The sequence below is a fragment of the Oncorhynchus mykiss genome, unplaced genomic scaffold, assembly GCF_013265735.2.
Source record: "Oncorhynchus mykiss isolate Arlee unplaced genomic scaffold, USDA_OmykA_1.1 un_scaffold_313, whole genome shotgun sequence".
In the NCBI taxonomy this organism is placed as follows: Eukaryota; Metazoa; Chordata; class Actinopteri; order Salmoniformes; family Salmonidae; genus Oncorhynchus; species Oncorhynchus mykiss.
In genome coordinates, this window is record NW_023493762.1 from 105,001 (window position 1) to 130,994 (window position 25,994).

General features: G+C 46.8%; 1 protein-coding gene across 4 annotated transcripts in view; it reads left to right on the forward strand.

Moving 5' to 3' along the window:
• The window catches only part of tsc2 (TSC complex subunit 2), a 78,122-nt gene that overhangs the window by 28,240 nt on the left and 23,888 nt on the right, over positions 1 to 25,994 (forward strand). For 3 of the 4 annotated variants that reach the window (XM_036973769.1, XM_036973770.1, XM_036973772.1), the window contains 5 exons: positions 1,850 to 2,017; positions 21,147 to 21,308; positions 21,945 to 22,103; positions 22,729 to 22,841; positions 24,839 to 25,093. In XM_036973769.1, the coding sequence (XP_036829664.1) occupies positions 1,850 to 2,017; positions 21,147 to 21,308; positions 21,945 to 22,103; positions 22,729 to 22,841; positions 24,839 to 25,093 (857 nt within the window). The remainder of the gene's footprint in view (positions 1 to 1,849; positions 2,018 to 21,146; positions 21,309 to 21,944; positions 22,104 to 22,728; positions 22,842 to 24,838; positions 25,094 to 25,994) is intronic. The other variant, XM_036973771.1, reaches the window with a different exon arrangement.

The window sequence follows — 25,994 nt, forward strand, 5'->3', positions numbered from 1 at the left end:
CACTTCCCCAGACCCCCTAACCCGGTCCTGACCCCAGACCCCATAACCCTGTACTGAACCCAATCCCACTGTCTCAGACCCCCTAACCCTGTACTGATCCCCTAACCCTGTACTGACCCCCTTTGACCCAGACCCCCTAACCCTGTACTGACTCCCACCATCACAGACCCCCTAACCCTGTACTGACCCCCTCCGTCCCAGACCCCCTAACCCTATACTGACCCCCTCCGACCCAGACCCCCTAACCCTTACTGACCCCCAGCAACTGTCCCAGACCCCCTAACCCTGTACTGACCCCCACTCTTCCAGACCCCCTAACCCGGTCCTGACCCCAGACCCCCTAACCCTGTACTGAACCCAATCCCACAGTCCCCGACCCCCTAACCCGGTCCTGACACCCACCCTGCCAGACCCCCTAACCCTGTACTGACCCCCTAACCCTGTCCAGACCCCCTCCCACCGTCCCAGACCCCCTAACCCTGTCCAGACCCCCTCCCACCGTCCCAGACCCCCTGACCCTGTCCTGCTCCTATGTATACTTACTCTATCTACTGTACCTCTGTAGGAGTTGGAGAGATGCATGTCAGGTGTAAAAACACATCTCAGACAGCTGTATGATATTAACCTGGTCGTTGTACCAGGGGCTCTTTTCAGCTTTTATATAGTAATGAACGTTTTAAACAAAACAGAGCAGTGAGGGCATCATTAGAGTATTCTCACATTAAACGTGGTTTCTCCCGTAACTTGTCCTCTCTAGTGGTTACAGAGTCCAACTATGTCTTAGACTTAGATGGACAGTCTGTCTGTCGTAGGATATGAGACCTCCGTTTGTAGTTAGACAGTAGATCATGTGTTCGTGATCTATTGGTTCTTGTGTTTTTAGATCAGCCGTGCTCTCCTCCGACACCTGCTTCATCCAACACATTCCTCTCAGTTGGTCCTGACATTTTGTTGTTGATTTTTGTTTTTAACCTTTAACCTCTTCCTTCCCCCTTGTTGTGTTCATTGGTTTATATTAACCCTCCTCAGGCCGTGCCGATCTCTTCAGTTGGTTGTTTCAGTTGTGTTGATTTGAACCCCTCCTGCTCGGAGTCCATCCTCCTATAACAGATCACTGTGTCCCAAATGGCAGCCTATTCCCTTCACAGGGCACTACTTTTGACCCATAGGGTGGTGCACTGTAGAGGGAATAGGGTGCCATTTTGGGATGCTTCCTGAGTCATGGCAACGTCGGCTTCTCCTCTTGCTGCTCAATGTGATGACGTCTCATTTTCTTTCAGGAGTAGTTTGTGTTTGTTGTGGAAAAAGCTGATGCTGTTTATCTCCCTGTTGCTTTATAGTTGTTCCTTCCTTTCTGATATTTCTGTTCCTATTTGTGCGATTCATAGTGTTTTACTGCTGTTAATTTTCTCAACTTGTTTTTGTTTGTTTGTTTTTGTTTACTCTTCGGTTGACTTGACCCCCCCATCCCCTCCTCTGACTGGGTGCTGCGTTGTGGGTGGGCCCTGACACCCTGGATCCCTCCATTGCTATTGGCACACTCTCTTTTGCTCATCCCCCTGACCTTCGCCCTCTGACCCTTTGACCTTCGTGCCCCACCCCCTTGCCCGTGTCTCCGTTGGTCACCTGGTGGTCGTTCGGGGCCCTTTCTGACGTGACGGGCGACATATCCTGATTTCCGTTTCCTGTTGGCCGTTACCTCTCTCCCCCCGCCCTTACCTCCCTCGCCCACCCCTACTCTGTCCCTCTTTCCAACACACAATCCCACCCCCTATCTCACACACACCAACCTGCCCCCTACCCCCCACACCTTCCACCCTCCACTCCTGCCACGTTGCCATGGTCCCAGCCTACGGGCAGCCAAAATGGCGAAGGCCCACCAGCAGCAGCAGCAGGCGTCAATGGCAGCGGGCGTCGCGGCGAGTACCGGCTCTCCCGTTAAAGAGCTGAGAGATCTGTCGGCCATGGACGCCTTCCGCTCCCGAAGCATCAGCGTCTCCGAGCACGCGGTGCGCAGGTAGAGAGCACTCTGGGTAACCAGGAAATAAAACCCAGAAAATAACATTTCTTGCTTCCGTTGGGGGGGGGGGGGGCTTGGTGGTGGGGGGCGGGAGCCGTCGTCATAAGGACCGGTGGGCGGTTGCCAGGGAAACCTGGGTTGGGTGGCGGTGGCATGCTGGAGGAGGATGTGTTGAGTGATTTTGTTGCATGCAGTTTGTGCTTTGGAAAACATCTAGATTTCTGTCGATGTTTTCCTGTTAACCCCGTTTTGGCTTCTTTCATTTCTCTTGATGCTTTGGTTTGTTATGAATAGTTATTTTTTGTTTGTTTTCGGTTGTGGTGTTTGCTGGGTTTTGCTGTGCCGACTGGATTTAATTTACTGACTGACTGAATGGCTGGAGAAAAACATGGCCCTACTCCAAGCAGTGTACTGAGACGATAAGACTGACAGCCACTGCTACCAATGATTGGCTTTTCCTCTTCCCTGTGGGAAGGGACTATTGCGTTCTGGGCCAATGAGAAGCCAGTCTTACACACATGCTTTGCATGCTGCCTGTGTGGTTTTCTGTTGCATTGCGTTGGTTTGACCCACAGATGCTCCGTGTTCCGCTATGCTGATTTACAACCATCTGTATGTTTGTGGGATGTTGGGATTCCTTGATTATCTGAGTTACAAAATTAAGGTAACTTTCCCAGATTTTCAAGAAATCCCGGTTGGAAAATTCCTGGATTTCACGATCATTCCTTCTAGATTCGAGGAATATTCCAATTGGGATGTCTGGGAATTTTGGGGAAAGTTACCAGAATTATGCTACCCCTCATCTATGACCGAGTGACTGACTGAGTTGGGGGTTTTGTGGTGTCTGTCTCCAACTGACTCAATGACTCCTGCCATGCACCAATCACTACACATACTTACCTGTGAGAGTGGCTGACTGTGAGAGTGGCTGACTGTGAGAGTGGCTGACTGTGAGAGTGGCTGACTGTGAGAGTGGCTGACTGTGAGAGTGGCTGACTGTGAGAGTGGCTGACTGTGAGAGTGGCTGACTGTGAGAGTGGCTGACTGTGAGAGTGGCTGACTGTGAGAGTGGCTGACTGTGAGAGCGCGGCTGACTGTGAGAGCGCGGCTGACTGTGAGAGCGCGGCTGACTGTGAGAGCGCGGCTGACTGTGAGAGAGCGGCTGACTGCGAGAGCGGCTGAGTGAAAAGTGAATGGTGGTTAGATAATGTGTCATCATTTCTCTCCATCTGTGTATCTCAAACCCATAGGAGTCCATAGGTTGTTATTGAGCAGTCTGTCAGATGGGGAATTAGTTCAGCTGACACTCAACTAGTCAGCTCTCAAATACTAGCCAGTCTGTTTGTTATCACGGTAACTCATCGTCATGCCAAACAATTTGTCTTGACAATAACCTCCTATGGAGTTGGCAAGAGCACAAACTGATCTGGGACCAGGCTACTGAAGTACTAGTTCTAATCCAAATTGTCCCAAGGAGAGGGAAGAACTGATCTGGGACCAGGCTACTGAAGTACCAGGAGACGGAGGAAGAAGTGTGTAGTTTACCAGGCCCTGTTACAATCTGTATAACTGTCAGTCCCCCTCCTGACCAGCAGGGTTCAGGAGACGATCACTAGACAACCTGAGGAGCTTCCCCGTTACACACTGATCCAAGACCAGTTTTGTGTTTCCCCTCTAATGGTTAGGGATCGGATTGGGGCCAGTTGAGTTGAGCCTAGATCTGTTTTGTGTTTCCCCTCTAATGGTTAGGGATAGGATTGGGGCCAGTTGAGCTGATCCTAGATCTGTGCCTATAAGAAAGTACAGTATTTGGGATTCCTCGAACAGAAGGTCTAACAGACTTGCCTCAGTGTGTGACTATGGCAACGCCTCAGTGTGTGACTATGGCAACGCCTCAGTGTGTGACTATGGCAACGCCTCAGTGTGTGACTATGGCAACGCCTCTGTGTGACTATGGCAACGTCTCACACGGCACACTGTTCCCTTCATAGTGCACTGCCTTTGACCAGAGCCCTATGGGGTTGCCTATGGGCCGTGGTCTAAAGTAGTGCACTGCATAGGGAATAGGGTGCCATTTGGAACGCGACAACCGACTTGGTGCCTCAGCCGACACCTACTGGCTACAGGTGTTCTGCCTACCTACCACTGGTGGTCTGCTTACACACACACACACACACACACACACACACTCTCTTTTAACTGCCATTCAGGTAATCTGTAATTTAATTTGAAGGGTCCCCTTCTCCATGTCCTTCAGTCTGTACCTCTTAACTCCATAGCAACAGGCAGACAGCTGTTGTTGTAGAGAACATTCAGAGCAGCGTTCTATTAGCTCATAAAGGCCTTTGTCTCCAGCTGTTGTTGTTGAGAACATTCAGAGCAGCGTTCTATTAGCTCATAAAGGCCTTTGTCTCCAGCTGTTGTTGTAGAGGACATTCAGAGCAGCGTTCTATTAGCTCATAAAGGCCTTTGTCTCCAGCTGTTGTTGTAGAGGACATTCAGAGCAGTGTTCTATTAGCTCATAAAGGCCTTTGTCTCCAGCTGTTGTTGTAGAGGACATTCAGAGCAGTGTTCTATTAGCTCATAAAGGCCTTTGTCTCCAGCTGTTGTTGTAGAGGACATTCAGAGCAGTGTTCTATTAGCTCATAAAGGCCTTTGTCTCCAGCTGTTGTTGTTGAGGACATTCAGAGCAGCGTTCTATTAGCTCATAAAGGCCTTTGTCTCCAGCTGTTGTTGTAGAGGACATTCAGAGCAGCGTTCTATTAGCTCATGAAGGCCTTTGTCTCCAGCTGTTGTTGTAGAGGACATTCAGAGCAGCGTTCTATTAGCCCATAAAGGCCTTTGTCTCCAGCTGTTGTTGTAGAGAACATTCAGAGCAGCGTTCTATTAGCTTATAAAGGCCTTTGTCTCCAGCTGTTGTTGTAGAGGACATTCAGAGCAGCGTTCTATTAGCTCATAAAGGCCTTTGTCTCCAGCTGTTGTTGTTGAGGACATTCAGAGCAGCGTTCTATTAGCTCATAAAGGCCTTTGTCTCCAGCTGTTGTTGTAGAGGACATTCAGAGCAACGTTCTATTAGCTCATAAAGGCCTTTGTCTCCAGCTGTTGTTGTTGAGGACATTCAGAGCAGCGTTCTATTAGCTCATAAAGGCCTTTGTCTCCAGCTGTTGTTGTAGAGGACATTCAGAGCAGCGTTCTATTAGCTTATAAAGGCCTTTGTCTCCAGCTGTTGTTGTAGAGGACATTCAGAGCAGCGTTCTATTAGCTCATAAAGGCCTTTGTCTCCAGCTGTTGTTGTAGAGGACATTCAGAGCAGCGTTCTATTAGCTCATAAAGGCCTTTGTCTCCAGCTGTTGTTGTAGAGGACATTCAGAGCAGCGTTCTATTAGCTCATAAAGGCCTTTGTCTCCAGCTGTTGTTGTTGAGGACATTCAGAGCAGCGTTCTATTAGCTCATGAAGGCCTTTGTCTCCAGCTGTTGTTGTAGAGGACATTCAGAGCAGTGTTCTATTAGCTCATAAAGGCCTTTGTCTCCAGCTGTTGTTGTTGAGGACATTCAGAGCAGCGTTCTATTAGCTCATAAAGGCCTTTGTCTCCAGCTGTTGTTGTAGAGGACATTCAGAGCAGTGTTCTATTAGCTCATAAAGGCCTTTGTCTCCAGCTGTTGTTGTTGAGGACATTCAGAGCAGCGTTCTATTAGCTCATAAAGGCCTTTGTCTCCAGCTGTTGTTGTAGAGGACATTCAGAGCAGTGTTCTATTAGCTCATAAAGGCCTTTGTCTCCAGCTGTTGTTGTTGAGGACATTCAGAGCAGTGTTCTATTAGCTCATAAAGGCCTTTGTCTCCAGCTGTTGTTGTTGAGGACATTCAGAGCAGCGTTCTATTAGCTCATGAAGGCCTTTGTCTCCAGCTGTTGTTGTAGAGGACATTCAGAGCAGTGTTCTATTAGCTCATAAAGGCCTTTGCTGTTGTTGTAGAGGACATTCAGAGCAGCGTTCTATTAGCTCATAAAGGCCTTTGCTGTTGTTGTAGAGGACATTCAGAGCAGTGTTCTATTAGCTCATAAAGGCCTTTGCTGTTGTTGTAGAGGACATTCAGAGCAGTGTTCTATTAGCTCATAAAGGCCTTTGTCTCCAGCTGTTGTTGTAGAGGACATTCAGAGCAGCGTTCTATTAGCTCATAAAGGCCTTTGTCTCCAGCTGTTGTTGTAGAGGACATTCAGAGCAGCGTTCTAATAGCTCATAAAGGCCTTTGTCTCCAGCTGTTGTTGTAGAGAACATTCAGAGCAGCGTTCTATTAGCTCATGAAGGCCTTTGTCTCCAGCTGTTGTTGAGGACATTCAGAGCAGCATTCTATTAGCTCATAAAGGCCTTTGTCTCCAGCTGTTGTTGTAGAGAACATTCAGAGCAGCGTTCTATTAGCTCATAAAGGCCTTTGTCTCCAGCTGTTGTTGTAGAGGACATTCATAGCAGCGTTCTATTAGCTCATAAAGGCCTTTGTCTCCAGCTGTTGTTGTAGAGGACATTCATAGCAGCGTTCTATTAGCTCATAAAGGCCTTTGTCTCCAGCTGTTGTTGTTGAGGACATTCAGAGCAGCGTTCTATTAGCTCATAAAGGCCTTTGTCTCCAGCTGTTGTTGTAGAGAACATTCAGAGCAGTGTTCTATTAGCTCATAAAGGCCTTTGTCTCCAGCTGTTGTTGTAGAGGACATTCAGAGCAGTGTTCTATTAGCTCATAAAGGCCTTTGTCTCCAGCTGTTGTTGTAGAGGACATTCAGAGCAGCGTTCTATTAGCTCATAAAGGCCTTTGTCTCCAGCTGTTGTTGTAGAGGACATTCAGAGCAGCGTTCTATTAGCTCATAAAGGCCTTTGTCTCCAGCTGTTGTTGTTGAGGACATTCAGAGCAGTGTTCTATTAGCTCATAAAGGCCTTTGTCTCCAGCTGTTGTTGTAGAGGACATTCAGAGCAGTGTTCTATTAGCTCATAAAGGCCTTTGTCTCCAGCTGTTGTTGTTGAGGACATTCAGAGCAGTGTTCTATTAGCTCATAAAGGCCTTTGTCTCCAGCTGTTGTTGTTGAGGACATTCAGAGCAGCGTTCTATTAGCTCATAAAGGCCTTTGTCTCCAGCTGTTGTTGTAGAGGACATTCAGAGCAGTGTTCTATTAGCTCATAAAGGCCTTTGCTGTTGTTGTAGAGGACATTCAGAGCAGCGTTCTATTAGCTCATAAAGGCCTTTGCTGTTGTTGTAGAGGACATTCAGAGCAGTGTTCTATTAGCTCATAAAGGCCTTTGCTGTTGTTGTAGAGGACATTCAGAGCAGTGTTCTATTAGCTCATAAAGGCCTTTGTCTCCAGCTGTTGTTGTAGAGGACATTCAGAGCAGCGTTCTATTAGCTCATAAAGGCCTTTGTCTCCAGCTGTTGTTGTAGAGGACATTCAGAGCAGCGTTCTAATAGCTCATAAAGGCCTTTGTCTCCAGCTGTTGTTGTAGAGAACATTCAGAGCAGCGTTCTATTAGCTCATGAAGGCCTTTGTCTCCAGCTGTTGTTGAGGACATTCAGAGCAGCATTCTATTAGCTCATGAAGGCCTTTGTCTCCAGCTGTTGTTGTAGAGAACATTCAGAGCAGCGTTCTATTAGCTCATAAAGGCCTTTGTCTCCAGCTGTTGTTGTAGAGGACATTCAGAGCAGCGTTCTATTAGCTCATAAAGGCCTTTGTCTCCAGCTGTTGTTGTTGAGGACATTCAGAGCAGTGTTCTATTAGCTCATAAAGGCCTTTGTCTCCAGCTGTTGTTGTTGAGGACATTCAGAGCAGCGTTCTATTAGCTCATAAAGGCCTTTGTCTCCAGCTGTTGTTGTTGAGGACATTCAGAGCAGCGTTCTATTAGCTCATAAAGGCCTTTGTCTCCAGCTGTTGTTGTAGAGGACATTCAGAGCAGTGTTCTATTAGCTCATAAAGGCCTTTGTCTCCAGCTGTTGTTGTTGAGGACATTCAGAGCAGCGTTCTATTAGCTCATAAAGGCCTTTGTCTCCAGCTGTTGTTGTAGAGGACATTCAGAGCAGTGTTCTATTAGCTCATAAAGGCCTTTGTCTCCAGCTGTTGTTGTTGAGGACATTCAGAGCAGCGTTCTATTAGCTCATAAAGGCCTTTGTCTCCAGCTGTTGTTGTTGAGGACATTCAGAGCAGCGTTCTATTAGCTCATAAAGGCCTTTGTCTCCAGCTGTTGTTGTAGAGGACATTCAGAGCAGTGTTCTATTAGCTCATAAAGGCCTTTGTCTCCAGCTGTTGTTGTAGAGGACATTCAGAGCAGTGTTCTATTAGCTCATAAAGGCCTTTGCTGTTGTTGTAGAGGACATTCAGAGCAGCGTTCTATTAGCTCATAAAGGCCTTTGTCTCCAGCTGTTGTTGTAGAGGACATTCAGAGCAGTGTTCTATTAGCTCATAAAGGCCTTTGCTGTTGTTGTAGAGGACATTCAGAGCAGCGTTCTATTAGCTCATAAAGGCCTTTGTCTCCAGCTGTTGTTGTAGAGGACATTCAGAGCAGTGTTCTATTAGCTCATAAAGGCCTTTGTCTCCAGCTGTTGTTGTAGAGGACATTCAGAGCAGCGTTCTATTAGCTCATAAAGGCCTTTGTCTCCAGCTGTTGTTGTTGAGGACATTCAGAGCAGCGTTCTATTAGCTCATAAAGGCCTTTGTCTCCAGCTGTTGTTGTAGAGGACATTCAGAGCAGCATTCTATTAGCTCATAAAGGCCTTTGTCTCCAGCTGTTGTTGTAGAGAACATTCAGAGCAGCGTTCTATTAGCTCATAAAGGCCTTTGTCTCCAGCTGTTGTTGTAGAGGACATTCAGAGCAGCGTTCTATTAGCTCATGAAGGCCTTTGTCTCCAGCTGTTGTTGTAGAGGACATTCAGAGCAGCGTTCTAATAGCTCATAAAGGCCTTTGTCTCCAGCTGTTGTTGTAGAGAACATTCAGAGCAGCGTTCTATTAGCTCATGAAGGCCTTTGTCTCCAGCTGTTGTTGAGGACATTCAGAGCAGCGTTCTATTAGCTCATAAAGGCCTTTGTCTCCAGCTGTTGTTGTAGAGGACATTCAGAGCAGCGTTCTATTAGCTCATAAAGGCCTTTGTCTCCAGCTGTTGTTGTAGAGGACATTCAGAGCAGCGTTCTATTAGCTCATGAAGGCCTTTGTCTCCAGCTGTTGTTGTAGAGGACATTCAGAGCAGCGTTCTAATAGCTCATAAAGGCCTTTGTCTCCAGCTGTTGTTGTAGAGAACATTCAGAGCAGCTTTCTATTAGCTCATAAAGGCCTTTGTCTCCAGCTGTTGTTGTTGAGGACATTCAGAGCAGCGTTCTATTAGCTCATAAAGGCCTTTGTCTCCAGCTTTTGTTGTTGAGGACATTCAGAGCAGCGTTCTATTAGCTCATGAAGGCCTTTGTCTCCAGCTGTTGTTGTAGAGAACATTCAGAGCAGCGTTCTATTAGCTCATAAAGGCCTTTGTCTCCAGCTGTTGTTGTAGAGGACATTCATAGCAGCGTTCTATTAGCTCATGAAGGCCTTTGTCTCCAGCTGTTGTTGTAGAGGACATTCATAGCAGCGTTCTATTAGCTCATAAAGGCCTTTGTCTCCAGCTGTTGTTGTTGAGGACATTCAGAGCAGCGTTCTATTAGCTCATAAAGGCCTTTGTCTCCAGCTGTTGTTGTAGAGAACATTCAGAGCAGTGTTCTATTAGCTCATAAAGGCCTTTGTCTCCAGCTGTTGTTGTAGAGGACATTCAGAGCAGTGTTCTATTAGCTCATAAAGGCCTTTGTCTCCAGCTGTTGTTGTAGAGGACATTCAGAGCAGCGTTCTATTAGCTCATAAAGGCCTTTGTCTCCAGCTGTTGTTGTAGAGGACATTCAGAGCAGCGTTCTATTAGCTCATAAAGGCCTTTGTCTCCAGCTGTTGTTGTTGAGGACATTCAGAGCAGTGTTCTATTAGCTCATAAAGGCCTTTGTCTCCAGCTGTTGTTGTTGAGGACATTCAGAGCAGCGTTCTATTAGCTCATAAAGGCCTTTGTCTCCAGCTGTTGTTGTTGAGGACATTCAGAGCAGCGTTCTATTAGCTCATAAAGGCCTTTGTCTCCAGCTGTTGTTGTAGAGGACATTCAGAGCAGTGTTCTATTAGCTCATAAAGGCCTTTGTCTCCAGCTGTTGTTGTTGAGGACATTCAGAGCAGCGTTCTATTAGCTCATGAAGGCCTTTGTCTCCAGCTGTTGTTGTTGAGGACATTCAGAGCAGCGTTCTATTAGCTCATAAAGGCCTTTGTCTCCAGCTGTTGTTGTAGAGGACATTCAGAGCAGTGTTCTATTAGCTCATAAAGGCCTTTGTCTCCAGCTGTTGTTGTAGAGGACATTCAGAGCAGTGTTCTATTAGCTCATAAAGGCCTTTGCTGTTGTTGTAGAGGACATTCAGAGCAGCGTTCTATTAGCTCATAAAGGCCTTTGTCTCCAGCTGTTGTTGTAGAGGACATTCAGAGCAGTGTTCTATTAGCTCATAAAGGCCTTTGTCTCCAGCTGTTGTTGTTGAGGACATTCAGAGCAGTGTTCTATTAGCTCATAAAGGCCTTTGTCTCCAGCTGTTGTTGTTGAGGACATTCAGAGCAGCGTTCTATTAGCTCATAAAGGCCTTTGTCTCCAGCTGTTGTTGTAGAGGACATTCAGAGCAGTGTTCTATTAGCTCATAAAGGCCTTTGCTGTTGTTGTAGAGGACATTCAGAGCAGCGTTCTATTAGCTCATAAAGGCCTTTGTCTCCAGCTGTTGTTGTAGAGGACATTCAGAGCAGTGTTCTATTAGCTTATAAAGGCCTTTGTCTCCAGCTGTTGTTGTAGAGGACATTCAGAGCAGCGTTCTATTAGCTCATAAAGGCCTTTGTCTCCAGCTGTTGTTGTTGAGGACATTCAGAGCAGCGTTCTATTAGCTCATAAAGGCCTTTGTCTCCAGCTGTTGTTGTAGAGGACATTCAGAGCAGCATTCTATTAGCTCATAAAGGCCTTTGTCTCCAGCTGTTGTTGTAGAGAACATTCAGAGCAGCGTTCTATTAGCTCATAAAGGCCTTTGTCTCCAGCTGTTGTTGTAGAGGACATTCAGAGCAGCGTTCTATTAGCTCATGAAGGCCTTTGTCTCCAGCTGTTGTTGTAGAGGACATTCAGAGCAGCGTTCTAATAGCTCATAAAGGCCTTTGTCTCCAGCTGTTGTTGTAGAGAACATTCAGAGCAGCGTTCTATTAGCTCATGAAGGCCTTTGTCTCCAGCTGTTGTTGAGGACATTCAGAGCAGCGTTCTATTAGCTCATAAAGGCCTTTGTCTCCAGCTGTTGTTGTAGAGGACATTCAGAGCAGCGTTCTATTAGCTCATAAAGGCCTTTGTCTCCAGCTGTTGTTGTAGAGGACATTCAGAGCAGCGTTCTATTAGCTCATAAAGGCCTTTGTCTCCAGCTGTTGTTGTAGAGGACATTCAGAGCAGCGTTCTAATAGCTCATAAAGGCCTTTGTCTCCAGCTGTTGTTGTAGAGAACATTCAGAGCAGCTTTCTATTAGCTCATAAAGGCCTTTGTCTCCAGCTGTTGTTGTTGAGGACATTCAGAGCAGCGTTCTATTAGCTCATAAAGGCCTTTGTCTCCAGCTGTTGTTGTTGAGGACATTCAGAGCAGCGTTCTATTAGCTCATGAAGGCCTTTGTCTCCAGCTGTTGTTGTAGAGAACATTCAGAGCAGCGTTCTATTAGCTCATAAAGGCCTTTGTCTCCAGCTGTTGTTGTAGAGGACATTCATAGCAGCGTTCTATTAGCTCATAAAGGCCTTTGTCTCCAGCTGTTGTTGTTGAGGACATTCAGAGCAGCGTTCTATTAGCTCATAAAGGCCTTTGTCTCCAGCTGTTGTTGTAGAGAACATTCAGAGCAGTGTTCTATTAGCTCATAAAGGCCTTTGTCTCCAGCTGTTGTTGTAGAGGACATTCAGAGCAGTGTTCTATTAGCTCATAAAGGCCTTTGTCTCCAGCTGTTGTTGTAGAGGACATTCAGAGCAGCGTTCTATTAGCTCATAAAGGCCTTTGTCTCCAGCTGTTGTTGTAGAGGACATTCAGAGCAGCGTTCTATTAGCTCATAAAGGCCTTTGTCTCCAGCTGTTGTTGTTGAGGACATTCAGAGCAGTGTTCTATTAGCTCATAAAGGCCTTTGTCTCCAGCTGTTGTTGTTGAGGACATTCAGAGCAGCGTTCTATTAGCTCATAAAGGCCTTTGTCTCCAGCTGTTGTTGTAGAGGACATTCAGAGCAGTGTTCTATTAGCTCATAAAGGCCTTTGCTGTTGTTGTTGAGGACATTCAGAGCAGCGTTCTATTAGCTCATAAAGGCCTTTGTCTCCAGCTGTTGTTGTAGAGGACATTCAGAGCAGCATTCTATTAGCTCATAAAGGCCTTTGTCTCCAGCTGTTGTTGTAGAGAACATTCAGAGCAGCGTTCTATTAGCTCATAAAGGCCTTTGTCTCCAGCTGTTGTTGTAGAGGACATTCAGAGCAGCGTTCTATTAGCTCATGAAGGCCTTTGTCTCCAGCTGTTGTTGTAGAGGACATTCAGAGCAGCGTTCTAATAGCTCATAAAGGCCTTTGTCTCCAGCTGTTGTTGTAGAGAACATTCAGAGCAGTGTTCTATTAGCTCATAAAGGCCTTTGTCTCCAGCTGTTGTTGTAGAGGACATTCAGAGCAGTGTTCTATTAGCTCATAAAGGCCTTTGTCTCCAGCTGTTGTTGTAGAGGACATTCAGAGCAGCGTTCTATTAGCTCATAAAGGCCTTTGTCTCCAGCTGTTGTTGTAGAGGACATTCAGAGCAGCGTTCTATTAGCTCATAAAGGCCTTTGTCTCCAGCTGTTGTTGTTGAGGACATTCAGAGCAGTGTTCTATTAGCTCATAAAGGCCTTTGTCTCCAGCTGTTGTTGTTGAGGACATTCAGAGCAGCGTTCTATTAGCTCATAAAGGCCTTTGTCTCCAGCTGTTGTTGTTGAGGACATTCAGAGCAGCGTTCTATTAGCTCATAAAGGCCTTTGTCTCCAGCTGTTGTTGTAGAGGACATTCAGAGCAGTGTTCTATTAGCTCATAAAGGCCTTTGTCTCCAGCTGTTGTTGTTGAGGACATTCAGAGCAGCGTTCTATTAGCTCATGAAGGCCTTTGTCTCCAGCTGTTGTTGTTGAGGACATTCAGAGCAGCGTTCTATTAGCTCATAAAGGCCTTTGTCTCCAGCTGTTGTTGTAGAGGACATTCAGAGCAGTGTTCTATTAGCTCATAAAGGCCTTTGTCTCCAGCTGTTGTTGTAGAGGACATTCAGAGCAGTGTTCTATTAGCTCATAAAGGCCTTTGCTGTTGTTGTAGAGGACATTCAGAGCAGCGTTCTATTAGCTCATAAAGGCCTTTGTCTCCAGCTGTTGTTGTAGAGGACATTCAGAGCAGTGTTCTATTAGCTCATAAAGGCCTTTGTCTCCAGCTGTTGTTGTTGAGGACATTCAGAGCAGTGTTCTATTAGCTCATAAAGGCCTTTGTCTCCAGCTGTTGTTGTTGAGGACATTCAGAGCAGCGTTCTATTAGCTCATAAAGGCCTTTGTCTCCAGCTGTTGTTGTAGAGGACATTCAGAGCAGTGTTCTATTAGCTCATAAAGGCCTTTGCTGTTGTTGTAGAGGACATTCAGAGCAGCGTTCTATTAGCTCATAAAGGCCTTTGTCTCCAGCTGTTGTTGTAGAGGACATTCAGAGCAGTGTTCTATTAGCTCATAAAGGCCTTTGTCTCCAGCTGTTGTTGTAGAGGACATTCAGAGCAGCGTTCTATTAGCTCATAAAGGCCTTTGTCTCCAGCTGTTGTTGTTGAGGACATTCAGAGCAGCGTTCTATTAGCTCATAAAGGCCTTTGTCTCCAGCTGTTGTTGTAGAGGACATTCAGAGCAGCATTCTATTAGCTCATAAAGGCCTTTGTCTCCAGCTGTTGTTGTAGAGAACATTCAGAGCAGCGTTCTATTAGCTCATAAAGGCCTTTGTCTCCAGCTGTTGTTGTTGAGGACATTCAGAGCAGCGTTCTATTAGCTCATGAAGGCCTTTGTCTCCAGCTGTTGTTGTAGAGGACATTCAGAGCAGCGTTCTATTAGCTCATGAAGGCCTTTGTCTCCAGCTGTTGTTGTAGAGAACATTCAGAGCAGCGTTCTATTAGCTCATGAAGGCCTTTGTCTCCAGCTGTTGTTGTTGAGGACATTCAGAGCAGCGTTCTATTAGCTCATAAAGGCCTTTGTCTCCAGCTGTTGTTGTAGAGGACATTCATAGCAGCGTTCTATTAGCTCATAAAGGCCTTTGTCTCCAGCTGTTGTTGTTGAGGACATTCAGAGCAGCGTTCTATTAGCTCATAAAGGCCTTTGTCTCCAGCTGTTGTTGTAGAGAACATTCAGAGCAGTGTTCTATTAGCTCATAAAGGCCTTTGTCTCCAGCTGTTGTTGTAGAGGACATTCAGAGCAGTGTTCTATTAGCTCATAAAGGCCTTTGTCTCCAGCTGTTGTTGTAGAGGACATTCAGAGCAGCGTTCTATTAGCTCATAAAGGCCTTTGTCTCCAGCTGTTGTTGTAGAGGACATTCAGAGCAGCGTTCTATTAGCTCATAAAGGCCTTTGTCTCCAGCTGTTGTTGTTGAGGACATTCAGAGCAGTGTTCTATTAGCTCATAAAGGCCTTTGTCTCCAGCTGTTGTTGTTGAGGACATTCAGAGCAGCGTTCTATTAGCTCATAAAGGCCTTTGTCTCCAGCTGTTGTTGTTGAGGACATTCAGAGCAGCGTTCTATTAGCTCATAAAGGCCTTTGTCTCCAGCTGTTGTTGTAGAGGACATTCAGAGCAGTGTTCTATTAGCTCATAAAGGCCTTTGTCTCCAGCTGTTGTTGTTGAGGACATTCAGAGCAGCGTTCTATTAGCTCATAAAGGCCTTTGTCTCCAGCTGTTGTTGTAGAGGACATTCAGAGCAGTGTTCTATTAGCTCATAAAGGCCTTTGTCTCCAGCTGTTGTTGTTGAGGACATTCAGAGCAGCGTTCTATTAGCTCATAAAGGCCTTTGTCTCCAGCTGTTGTTGTTGAGGACATTCAGAGCAGCGTTCTATTAGCTCATAAAGGCCTTTGTCTCCAGCTGTTGTTGTAGAGAACATTCAGAGCAGTGTTCTATTAGCTCATAAAGGCCTTTGTCTCCAGCTGTTGTTGTAGAGAACATTCAGAGCAGCGTTCTATTAGCTCATGAAGGCCTTTGTCTCCAGCTGTTGTTGTTGAGGACATTCAGAGCAGCGTTCTATTAGCTCATAAAGGCCTTTGTCTCCAGCTGTTGTTGTAGAGGACATTCATAGCAGCGTTCTATTAGCTCATAAAGGCCTTTGTCTCCAGCTGTTGTTGTTGAGGACATTCAGAGCAGCGTTCTATTAGCTCATAAAGGCCTTTGTCTCCAGCTGTTGTTGTAGAGAACATTCAGAGCAGTGTTCTATTAGCTCATAAAGGCCTTTGTCTCCAGCTGTTGTTGTAGAGGACATTCAGAGCAGTGTTCTATTAGCTCATAAAGGCCTTTGTCTCCAGCTGTTGTTGTAGAGGACATTCAGAGCAGCGTTCTATTAGCTCATAAAGGCCTTTGTCTCCAGCTGTTGTTGTAGAGGACATTCAGAGCAGCGTTCTATTAGCTCATAAAGGCCTTTGTCTCCAGCTGTTGTTGTTGAGGACATTCAGAGCAGTGTTCTATTAGCTCATAAAGGCCTTTGTCTCCAGCTGTTGTTGTTGAGGACATTCAGAGCAGCGTTCTATTAGCTCATAAAGGCCTTTGTCTCCAGCTGTTGTTGTTGAGGACATTCAGAGCAGCGTTCTATTAGCTCATAAAGGCCTTTGTCTCCAGCTGTTGTTGTAGAGGACATTCAGAGCAGTGTTCTATTAGCTCATAAAGGCCTTTGTCTCCAGCTGTTGTTGTTGAGGACATTCAGAGCAGCGTTCTATTAGCTCATAAAGGCCTTTGTCTCCAGCTGTTGTTGTAGAGGACATTCAGAGCAGTGTTCTATTAGCTCATAAAGGCCTTTGTCTCCAGCTGTTGTTGTTGAGGACATTCAGAGCAGCGTTCTATTAGCTCATAAAGGCCTTTGTCTCCAGCTGTTGTTGTTGAGGACATTCAGAGCAGCGTTCTATTAGCTCATAAAGGCCTTTGTCTCCAGCTGTTGTTGTAGAGGACATTCAGAGCAGTGTTCTATTAGCTCATAAAGGCCTTTGTCTCCAGCTGTTGTTGTAGAGGACATTCAGAGCAGTGTTCTATTAGCTCATAAAGGCCTTTGCTGTTGTTGTAGAGGACATTCAGAGCAGCGTTCTATTAGCTCATAAAGGCCTTTGTCTCCAGCTGTTGTTGTAGAGGACATTCAGAGCAGTGTTGTATTAGCTCATGAAGGCCTTTGTCTCCAGCTGTTGTTGTTGAGGACATTCAGAGCAGTGTTCTATTAGCTCATAAAGGCCTTTGTCTCCAGGTGTTGTTGTAGAGGACATTCAGAGCAGCGTTCTATTAGCTCATAAAGGCCTTTGTCTCCAGCTGTTGTTGTAGAGGACATTCAGAGCAGTGTTCTATTAGCTCATAAAGGCCTTTGTCTCCAGCTGTTGTTGTTGAGGACATTCAGAGCAGCGTTCTATTAGCTCATAAAGGCCTTTGTCTCCAGCTGTTGTTGTAGAGGACATTCAGAGCAGTGTTCTATTAGCTCATAAAGGCCTTTGTCTCCAGCTGTTGTTGTTGAGGACATTCAGAGCAGCGTTCTATTAGCTCATAAAGGCCTTTGTCTCCAGCTGTTGTTGTTGAGGACATTCAGAGCAGCGTTCTATTAGCTCATAAAGGCCTTTGTCTCCAGCTGTTGTTGTAGAGGACATTCAGAGCAGTGTTCTATTAGCTCATAAAGGCCTTTGTCTCCAGCTGTTGTTGTAGAGGACATTCAGAGCAGTGTTCTATTAGCTCATAAAGGCCTTTGCTGTTGTTGTAGAGGACATTCAGAGCAGCGTTCTATTAGCTCATAAAGGCCTTTGTCTCCAGCTGTTGTTGTAGAGGACATTCAGAGCAGTGTTCTATTAGCTCATAAAGGCCTTTGTCTCCAGCTGTTGTTGTTGAGGACATTCAGAGCAGTGTTCTATTAGCTCATAAAGGCCTTTGTCTCCAGCTGTTGTTGTTGAGGACATTCAGAGCAGCGTTCTATTAGCTCATAAAGGCCTTTGTCTCCAGCTGTTGTTGTAGAGGACATTCAGAGCAGTGTTCTATTAGCTCATAAAGGCCTTTGCTGTTGTTGTAGAGGACATTCAGAGCAGCGTTCTATTAGCTCATAAAGGCCTTTGTCTCCAGCTGTTGTTGTAGAGGACATTCAGAGCAGTGTTCTATTAGCTCATAAAGGCCTTTGTCTCCAGCTGTTGTTGTAGAGGACATTCAGAGCAGCGTTCTATTAGCTCATAAAGGCCTTTGTCTCCAGCTGTTGTTGTTGAGGACATTCAGAGCAGCGTTCTATTAGCTCATAAAGGCCTTTGTCTCCAGCTGTTGTTGTAGAGGACATTCAGAGCAGCATTCTATTAGCTCATAAAGGCCTTTGTCTCCAGCTGTTGTTGTAGAGAACATTCAGAGCAGCGTTCTATTAGCTCATAAAGGCCTTTGTCTCCAGCTGTTGTTGTAGAGGACATTCAGAGCAGCGTTCTATTAGCTCATGAAGGCCTTTGTCTCCAGCTGTTGTTGTAGAGGACATTCAGAGCAGCGTTCTAATAGCTCATAAAGGCCTTTGTCTCCAGCTGTTGTTGTAGAGAACATTCAGAGCAGCGTTCTATTAGCTCATGAAGGCCTTTGTCTCCAGCTGTTGTTGAGGACATTCAGAGCAGCGTTCTATTAGCTCATAAAGGCCTTTGTCTCCAGCTGTTGTTGTAGAGGACATTCAGAGCAGCGTTCTATTAGCTCATAAAGGCCTTTGTCTCCAGCTGTTGTTGTAGAGGACATTCAGAGCAGCGTTCTATTAGCTCATAAAGGCCTTTGTCTCCAGCTGTTGTTGTAGAGGACATTCAGAGCAGCGTTCTAATAGCTCATAAAGGCCTTTGTCTCCAGCTGTTGTTGTAGAGAACATTCAGAGCAGCTTTCTATTAGCTCATGAAGGCCTTTGTCTCCAGCTGTTGTTGTTGAGGACATTCAGAGCAGCGTTCTATTAGCTCATAAAGGCCTTTGTCTCCAGCTGTTGTTGTTGAGGACATTCAGAGCAGCGTTCTATTAGCTCATAAAGGCCTTTGTCTCCAGCTGTTGTTGTAGAGAACATTCAGAGCAGCGTTCTATTAGCTCATAAAGGCCTTTGTCTCCAGCTGTTGTTGTAGAGGACATTCATAGCAGCGTTCTATTAGCTCATAAAGGCCTTTGTCTCCAGCTGTTGTTGTTGAGGACATTCAGAGCAGCATTCTATTAGCTCATAAAGGCCTTTGTCTCCAGCTGTTGTTGTAGAGAACATTCAGAGCAGTGTTCTATTAGCTCATAAAGGCCTTTGTCTCCAGCTGTTGTTGTAGAGGACATTCAGAGCAGTGTTCTATTAGCTCATAAAGGCCTTTGTCTCCAGCTGTTGTTGTAGAGGACATTCAGAGCAGCGTTCTATTAGCTCATAAAGGCCTTTGTCTCCAGCTGTTGTTGTAGAGGACATTCAGAGCAGCGTTCTATTAGCTCATAAAGGCCTTTGTCTCCAGCTGTTGTTGTTGAGGACATTCAGAGCAGTGTTCTATTAGCTCATAAAGGCCTTTGTCTCCAGCTGTTGTTGTTGAGGACATTCAGAGCAGCGTTCTATTAGCTCATAAAGGCCTTTGTCTCCAGCTGTTGTTGTTGAGGACATTCAGAGCAGCGTTCTATTAGCTCATAAAGGCCTTTGTCTCCAGCTGTTGTTGTAGAGGACATTCAGAGCAGTGTTCTATTAGCTCATAAAGGCCTTTGTCTCCAGCTGTTGTTGTTGAGGACATTCAGAGCAGCGTTCTATTAGCTCATAAAGGCCTTTGTCTCCAGCTGTTGTTGTAGAGGACATTCAGAGCAGTGTTCTATTAGCTCATAAAGGCCTTTGTCTCCAGCTGTTGTTGTTGAGGACATTCAGAGCAGCGTTCTATTAGCTCATAAAGACCTTTGTCTCCAGCTGTTGTTGTTGAGGACATTCAGAGCAGCGTTCTATTAGCTCATAAAGGCCTTTGTCTCCAGCTGTTGTTGTAGAGGACATTCAGAGCAGTGTTCTATTAGCTCATAAAGGCCTTTGTCTCCAGCTGTTGTTGTAGAGGACATTCAGAGCAGTGTTCTATTAGCTCATAAAGGCCTTTGCTGTTGTTGTAGAGGACATTCAGAGCAGCGTTCTATTAGCTCATAAAGGCCTTTGTCTCCAGCTGTTGTTGTAGAGGACATTCAGAGCAGTGTTCTATTAGCTCATAAAGGCCTTTGTCTCCAGCTGTTGTTGTTGAGGACATTCAGAGCAGTGTTCTATTAGCTCATTAAGGCCTTTGTCTCCAGGTGTTGTTGTAGAGGACATTCAGAGCAGCGTTCTATTAGCTCATAAAGGCCTTTGTCTCCAGCTGTTGTTGTAGAGGACATTCAGAGCAGTGTTCTATTAGCTCATAAAGGCCTTTGTCTCCAGGTATCATCAGGTTGTATCTGTCCTTCAATGGAACACCTGTTTAGTTGAACTTCAATACAACATAACATAACACTAAGACAGACAGGGAGGGAGACAGACAGGCAGACAGACAGACAGGGAGGGAGACAGACAGACAGACAGGGACGCAGACAGACAGACAGGCAGTTTGAATGATCTACATTAGTTTAAAACACAGTCTTCTCAATATCTAGTATATCATGTAGATGTGTGGACATAGAGGCTGAAAGTATCTGTCCATAAGATTACTTCCTAACTACTTCCTGTTGTAGTTTGGACGGTGTTTGTCTGAACTCTCGGTTCCTACGTCAAACCCGTTCCCTGTGGCGATGTCACTCCCCTTGAAGACCGGCGTAACTTGTCCTACAGAACAGTAGCTGTGTGTTCCGTTAGAGGTGTTCCGTTTCCCCTGGCGGTGGTTACCGTGGTTACCGGGATGCAATGGGGGGTCTCCAGGGAGGAATGCTGAAGGGAGATGTAGATCAGGTGACTGGGATATTACGGTACATCAGTTCCCCCGGGCCCTGAGTTCTGTGCAGCATGTTGTTCTAGTGTTCTCTCTCTCTCTCCTTCAACATAAAAGCGCCTGGTCTTCCTCTCTCTCTCCTTCAACATAAAAGCGCCTGGTCTTCCTCTCTCTCTCCTTCAACATAAAAGCGCCTGGTCTTCCTCTCTCTCTCCTTCAACATAAAAGCGCCTGGTCTTCCTCTATCTCTGACACCAGCCGTGGTTCCCGGGCCTTTGTAGAAGAGACACCCTGTCAGCAGTAAGCATAGCACTTCACATCCACAGAGGGAACGGGTGACTTCAAGCGCCCAGGTTGCCGCTACAGTTACTTATACCAAGTCCCAGCTTGTTTGTGTGTGTGGGAGAGAGGTCCCAGCTTGTTTGTGTGTGTGGGAGAGAGAGATTGGCTCATCTGTGTTTGTGTACATCAGAGGTGTACACCTGAGAGAAAGATAAGAGCCAGGCTGTGTGTGGGAGAATGCAATGCTGCGTGTGTGGATCTTGCAAACCGTGTGTGTGTGGATCTTGCAAACCGTGTGTGTGTGTGGATCTTGCAAACTGTGTGTGTGTGTGAATCTTGCAAACTGTGTGTGTGTCAGCGGAGGCTGCTGAGGGGAGGACGGCTCATAATATTGTCTGGAAGGGAGTAGTTGTAATGGTATCAACGGTTATTTATACTTATAGAATGTGTTTTGATTCCATTCACTCCGTTCCAGCCGTCATTATGAGCCGTCCTCCCCTCAGCAGCCTCCACTGGTGTGTGTGTCTCTCTGACACCCTCTCGGACACCCTTATCTGGCACCCTTATCTGGGACCCCTCTCTGACACCCTTATCTGACACACTATGTGGCACCCTTATCTGACACCCTTATCTGACACCCTCTCTGACACCCTTATCTGACACCCTCTCTGACACCCTTATCTGACACCCCCTGGCTGTAGGATGCACACCTCCAGCACCACGTGTAGTCTGGGTTCTTCTGACGAGAACACCGTGAGCCAGGCAGACGATGGGTTAAAGACCGTCCACCTGGAGTTAACGGAGACCTGTCTGGACATGATGGCTCGATACGTCTTCTCCAACTTCTCAGCCCTGCCCAAGAGGTACGCACGGACGGGGGGGTTGACCACGGGATATTTTCTGCCTTTATTAGTGACCTCGTGGGTCTTCACTCTAGTCTTCATTATTCACCCAATCACAACGGGGGAAAGGACACGAGGTCTATACTCTAGTCTTCATTATTCACCCAATCACAACGGGGGAAAGGACACGAGATCTATACTCTAGTCTTCATTATTCACCCAATCACAACGGGGGAAAGGACACGAGATCTATACTCTAGTCTTCATTATTCACCCAATCACAACGGGGGAAAGGACACGAGGTCTATACTCTAGTCTTCATTATTCACCCAATCACAACGGGGGAAAGGACACGAGATCTATACTCTAGTCTTCATTATTCACCCAATCACAACGGGGGAAAGGACACGAGATCTATACTCTAGTCTTCATTATTCACCCAATCACAACGGGGGAAAGGACACGAGGTCTATACTCTAGTCTTCATTATTCACCCAATCACAACGGGGGAAAGGACACGAGGTCTATACTCTAGTCTTCATTATTCACCCAATCACAATGGGGAAAAGGACACGAGGTCTTCTATGATTATCAACTGCCATAAGCCCTCGGAACTAAGTGACCTTGACTTAACCCCTGACCCTTAACCTTTGCCAGGTCTCCTATAGCAGAGTTCCTTCTGGCGGGGGGTCGCAGTATGACCTGGCTGGTGGGTAACAAGCTGATCACCATAACGACCAGTGGTGGGGTCAGGAGCCAGGCCCTACTGGGAATGGACATGGCTGAGAGGCTGGGAGGAGGGGGAGAGATGACCAGGTAACCACCCACACACACACACAGGAGCCAGGTCCTACTGGGAATGGACATGGCTGAGAGGCTGGGAGGAGGGGGAGAGATGACCAGGTAACCACCCACACACACACACAGGAGCCAGGTCCTACTGGGAATGGACATGGCTGAGAGGCTGGGAGGAGTGGGAGAGATGACCAGGTAACCACCCACACACACACAGGAGCCAGGCCCTACTGGGAATGGACATGGCTGAGAGGCTGGGAGGAGGGGGAGAGATGACCAGGTAACCACCCACACCCACACACACACACACACACACACACACAGGAGCCAGGCCCTACTGGGAATGGACATGGCTGAGAGGCTGGGAGGAGGGGGAGAGATGACCAGGTAACCACACACACACACACAGTAACCCATATACACACACTGTAACCCATATATACACACACACACACACACACACACACACACACACACACACACACACACACGGTAACACACACACACACACACACACACGGTAACCCATATACACACACACACACACACACACACGGTAACCCATACACAACCACACTGTAACCCATACACACACGGTAACACACCTACTGTCAGTAATATCCGGTCTCTCTCTTGCCCCCTGTAGGTCAGACCCCTCCCTCCACACCCGTCAGACCAAAGAGGCTCCGGCCAAACTGGAGTCCCAGTCCAGTCAACAGCTCAACAGAGCCTCACGCATCAGAGTACGATCCATGTCAGGTAGGAAGAGGAGGAACTCTCTCTGTCTCTCTCACTCTCTATCCTTCTCTCTCTACTGTCATCAGAGTACGATCCATGTCAGGTAGGAAGAGGAGGAACTCTCTCTGTCTCTCTCACTCTCTATCCTTCTCTCTCTCTACTGTCATCAGAGTACGATCCATGTCAGGTAGGAAGAGGAGGAACTCTCTGTCTCTCACTCTCTATCCTTCTCTCTATCTCTCACTCTCTATCCTTCTCTCTCTACTGTCATCAGAGTACGATCCATGTCAGGTAGGAAAAGGAGGAACTCTCTGTCTCTCACTCTCTATCCTTCTCTCTATCTCTCACTCTCTATCCTTCTCTCTCTACTGTCATCAGAGTACGATCCATGTCAGGTAGGAAGAGGAGGAACTCTCTCTATCCTTCTCACTCTCTATCCTTCTCTCTCTACTGTCATCAAAGTATGATCCATTGAAGGTAGGAAGATGAGGAACTCTGTCTCTCACTCTCTATCCTTCTCTATCCTTCTCTCTCTCTACTGTCATCAGAGCACGATCCGTGTCAGGTAGGAAGAGGACGTTCTCTCTATCTAGCTATCTATTCTATACACTACATGATCTAAAGTATGTGGTGAACATCTCATTCCAAAATCGTGGGCATTAATATTGAGTTGGTCCCCCTCCACTCTTCTGGGAAGGCTTTCCACTAGATGTTGGAACATTGCTGCTATAACAGCCTCCACTCTTCTGGGAAGGCTTTCCACTAGATGTTGGAACATTGCTGCTATAACAGCCTCCACTCTTCTGGGAAAGCTTTCCACTAGATGTTGGAACATTGCTGCTATAACAGCCTCCACTCTCCTGGGAAGGCTTTCCACTAGATGTTGGAACATTGCTGCAGGGACTTGCTTCTGTTCACCCACGAGCATTAGTGAGGTCGGACACTGATGTTATGCGATTTAGGCCTGGCTCGCAGTTGGTGTTCCAATTCATCTTAAAGGTGTTTGATGGGGTTGAGGTCAGGGCTTTGTGCCTGCCAGTCAAGTTCTTCCACACCAACCTTGACAAAACCATTTCTGCATGGATCTCGCTTTGTGCACAGGGGCATTGTCATGCTGAAACAGGAAAGGGCCTTCCCCAAACGATTACCACAATTTTGAAAGCACAGAGTCCTCTAGAATGTCATTGTAACCACCCACTGTAGTGTAAAGATTTCCCTTCACTGGGACTAAGGGGCCTAGCCCGAACCATGAAAAACAGCCCCAGAAAACAGCCCCCTCCACCAAACTTTACAGTTAGCACTATGCATTGGGGCAGGTAGCGTTTTCCTGGCATCCACTAAACCCAGATTTGTCCGTCGGGACTGCCAGAGGGTGAAGTGTGATTCATCACTCCAGAGAACGCGTTTCCACTGCTCCAGAGTACAATGGTGGAGAGCTTTACACCACTCCAGCCGACGCTTGGCATTGCGCATGGTGATCTTAGACTTGTGTGCGGCTGCTCGGCCATGGAAAACCATTTCATGAAGCTCCCAACGAACAGTTCTTGTGCTGAGTTTGCTTCCAGAGGCAGTTTGGAACTCAGAAATGAGTGTTGCATCCGAGGACAGCACTCGGTGGTCCCGTTCTTTAAGCTTGTGTGGCCTACCACTGCGCGTCTGAGCCGTTGTTGCTCCTTGACGTTTCCACTTCACAATAACAGCACTTACAGTTGACCAGGGCAGCTCTAACAGGGCAGAAATTTGACGAACTGACTTGTTGGAAAGGTGGCATCCTATGATGGTGCCACGTAAGTCACTAGGCTTTTCAGTAAGGCCATTCTACTGCCAATGTTTGTCTATGGAGATTGCATGGCTGTGTGAAGAATAATGTTCTGGGGCAATGGGCGTGGCTGAAATAGCTGAATCCACTAATCTGAAGGGGTCTCTCTATCTCTCCTTCGTTCCATGTAAGGTAGGGATGGTGATATGTCACTAATTCCTCCTTCTCTCCACCCGTTCTTTCTCCCCCCCCCCCTCAGGTGGCCATGCCCTCCGTGCGGGTCCAGCCCAGAGCCTCAGCCCCCTGGTCTCACCCTCTGAGGGGGGAGAGCTGTGTGGTGTCCCCCTCTCTCCCCCCTCCTCCTCCTCCGGCCCCTGTCTGGATGGCCTGGAGCCCCCCTCTCCTTCCCCCTGTGCCCCCCCTAAGGACCCTCTCAAAGACAAGCCCAGCCTGGCAGAGTTCCTTCCCGTTCTGACCCAGGGATGGGCTGAGATCTTCATACGCAGACCCTCAGGTAAACACACACACACACACACACACACACACACACACACACACACACACACACACACCTGTTGAATAACTTATTCTTCATCTGTTTACACACGGAAGATACAGACCATTTTTTGTCAGGAAAATAACCTCACACTCAACGTCAACAAAACTAAGGAGATGATTGTGGACTTCAGGAAACAGCAGAGGGAACACCCCCCTATCCACATCGATGGAACAGTAGTGGAGAGGGTAGCAAGTTTTAAGTTCCTCGGCATACACATCACAGACAAACTGAATTGGTCCACTCACACAGACAGCATTGTGAAGAAGGCGCAGCAGCGCCTCTTCAACCTCAGGAGGCTGAAGAAATTTGGCTTGTCACCAAAAGCACTCACAAACTTCTACAGATGCACAATCAAGAGCATCCTGTCGGGCTGTATCACCGCCTGGTACGGCAACTGCTCCGCCCTCAACCGTAAGACTCTCCAGACGGTAGTGAGGTCTGCACAACGCATCACCGGGGTCAAACTACCTGCCCTCCAGGACACCTACACCACCCGATGTCACAGGAAGGCCATAAAGATCATCAAGGACAACAACCACCCGAGCCACTGCCTGTTCACCCCGCTATCATCCAGAAGGCGAGGTCAGTACAGGTGCATCAAAGCTGGGACCGAGAGACTGAAAAACAGCTTCTATCTCAAGGCCATCAGACTGTTAAACAGCCACCACTAACACTGACACTGACTCAACTCCAGCCACTTTAATAATGGGAATTGATGGGAAATGATGTAAATATATCACTAGCCACTTTAAACAATGCTACCTTATATAATGTTACTTACCCTACATTATTCATCTCATATGCATACGTATATACTGTACTCTATATCATCGACTGTATCCTTATGTAATACATG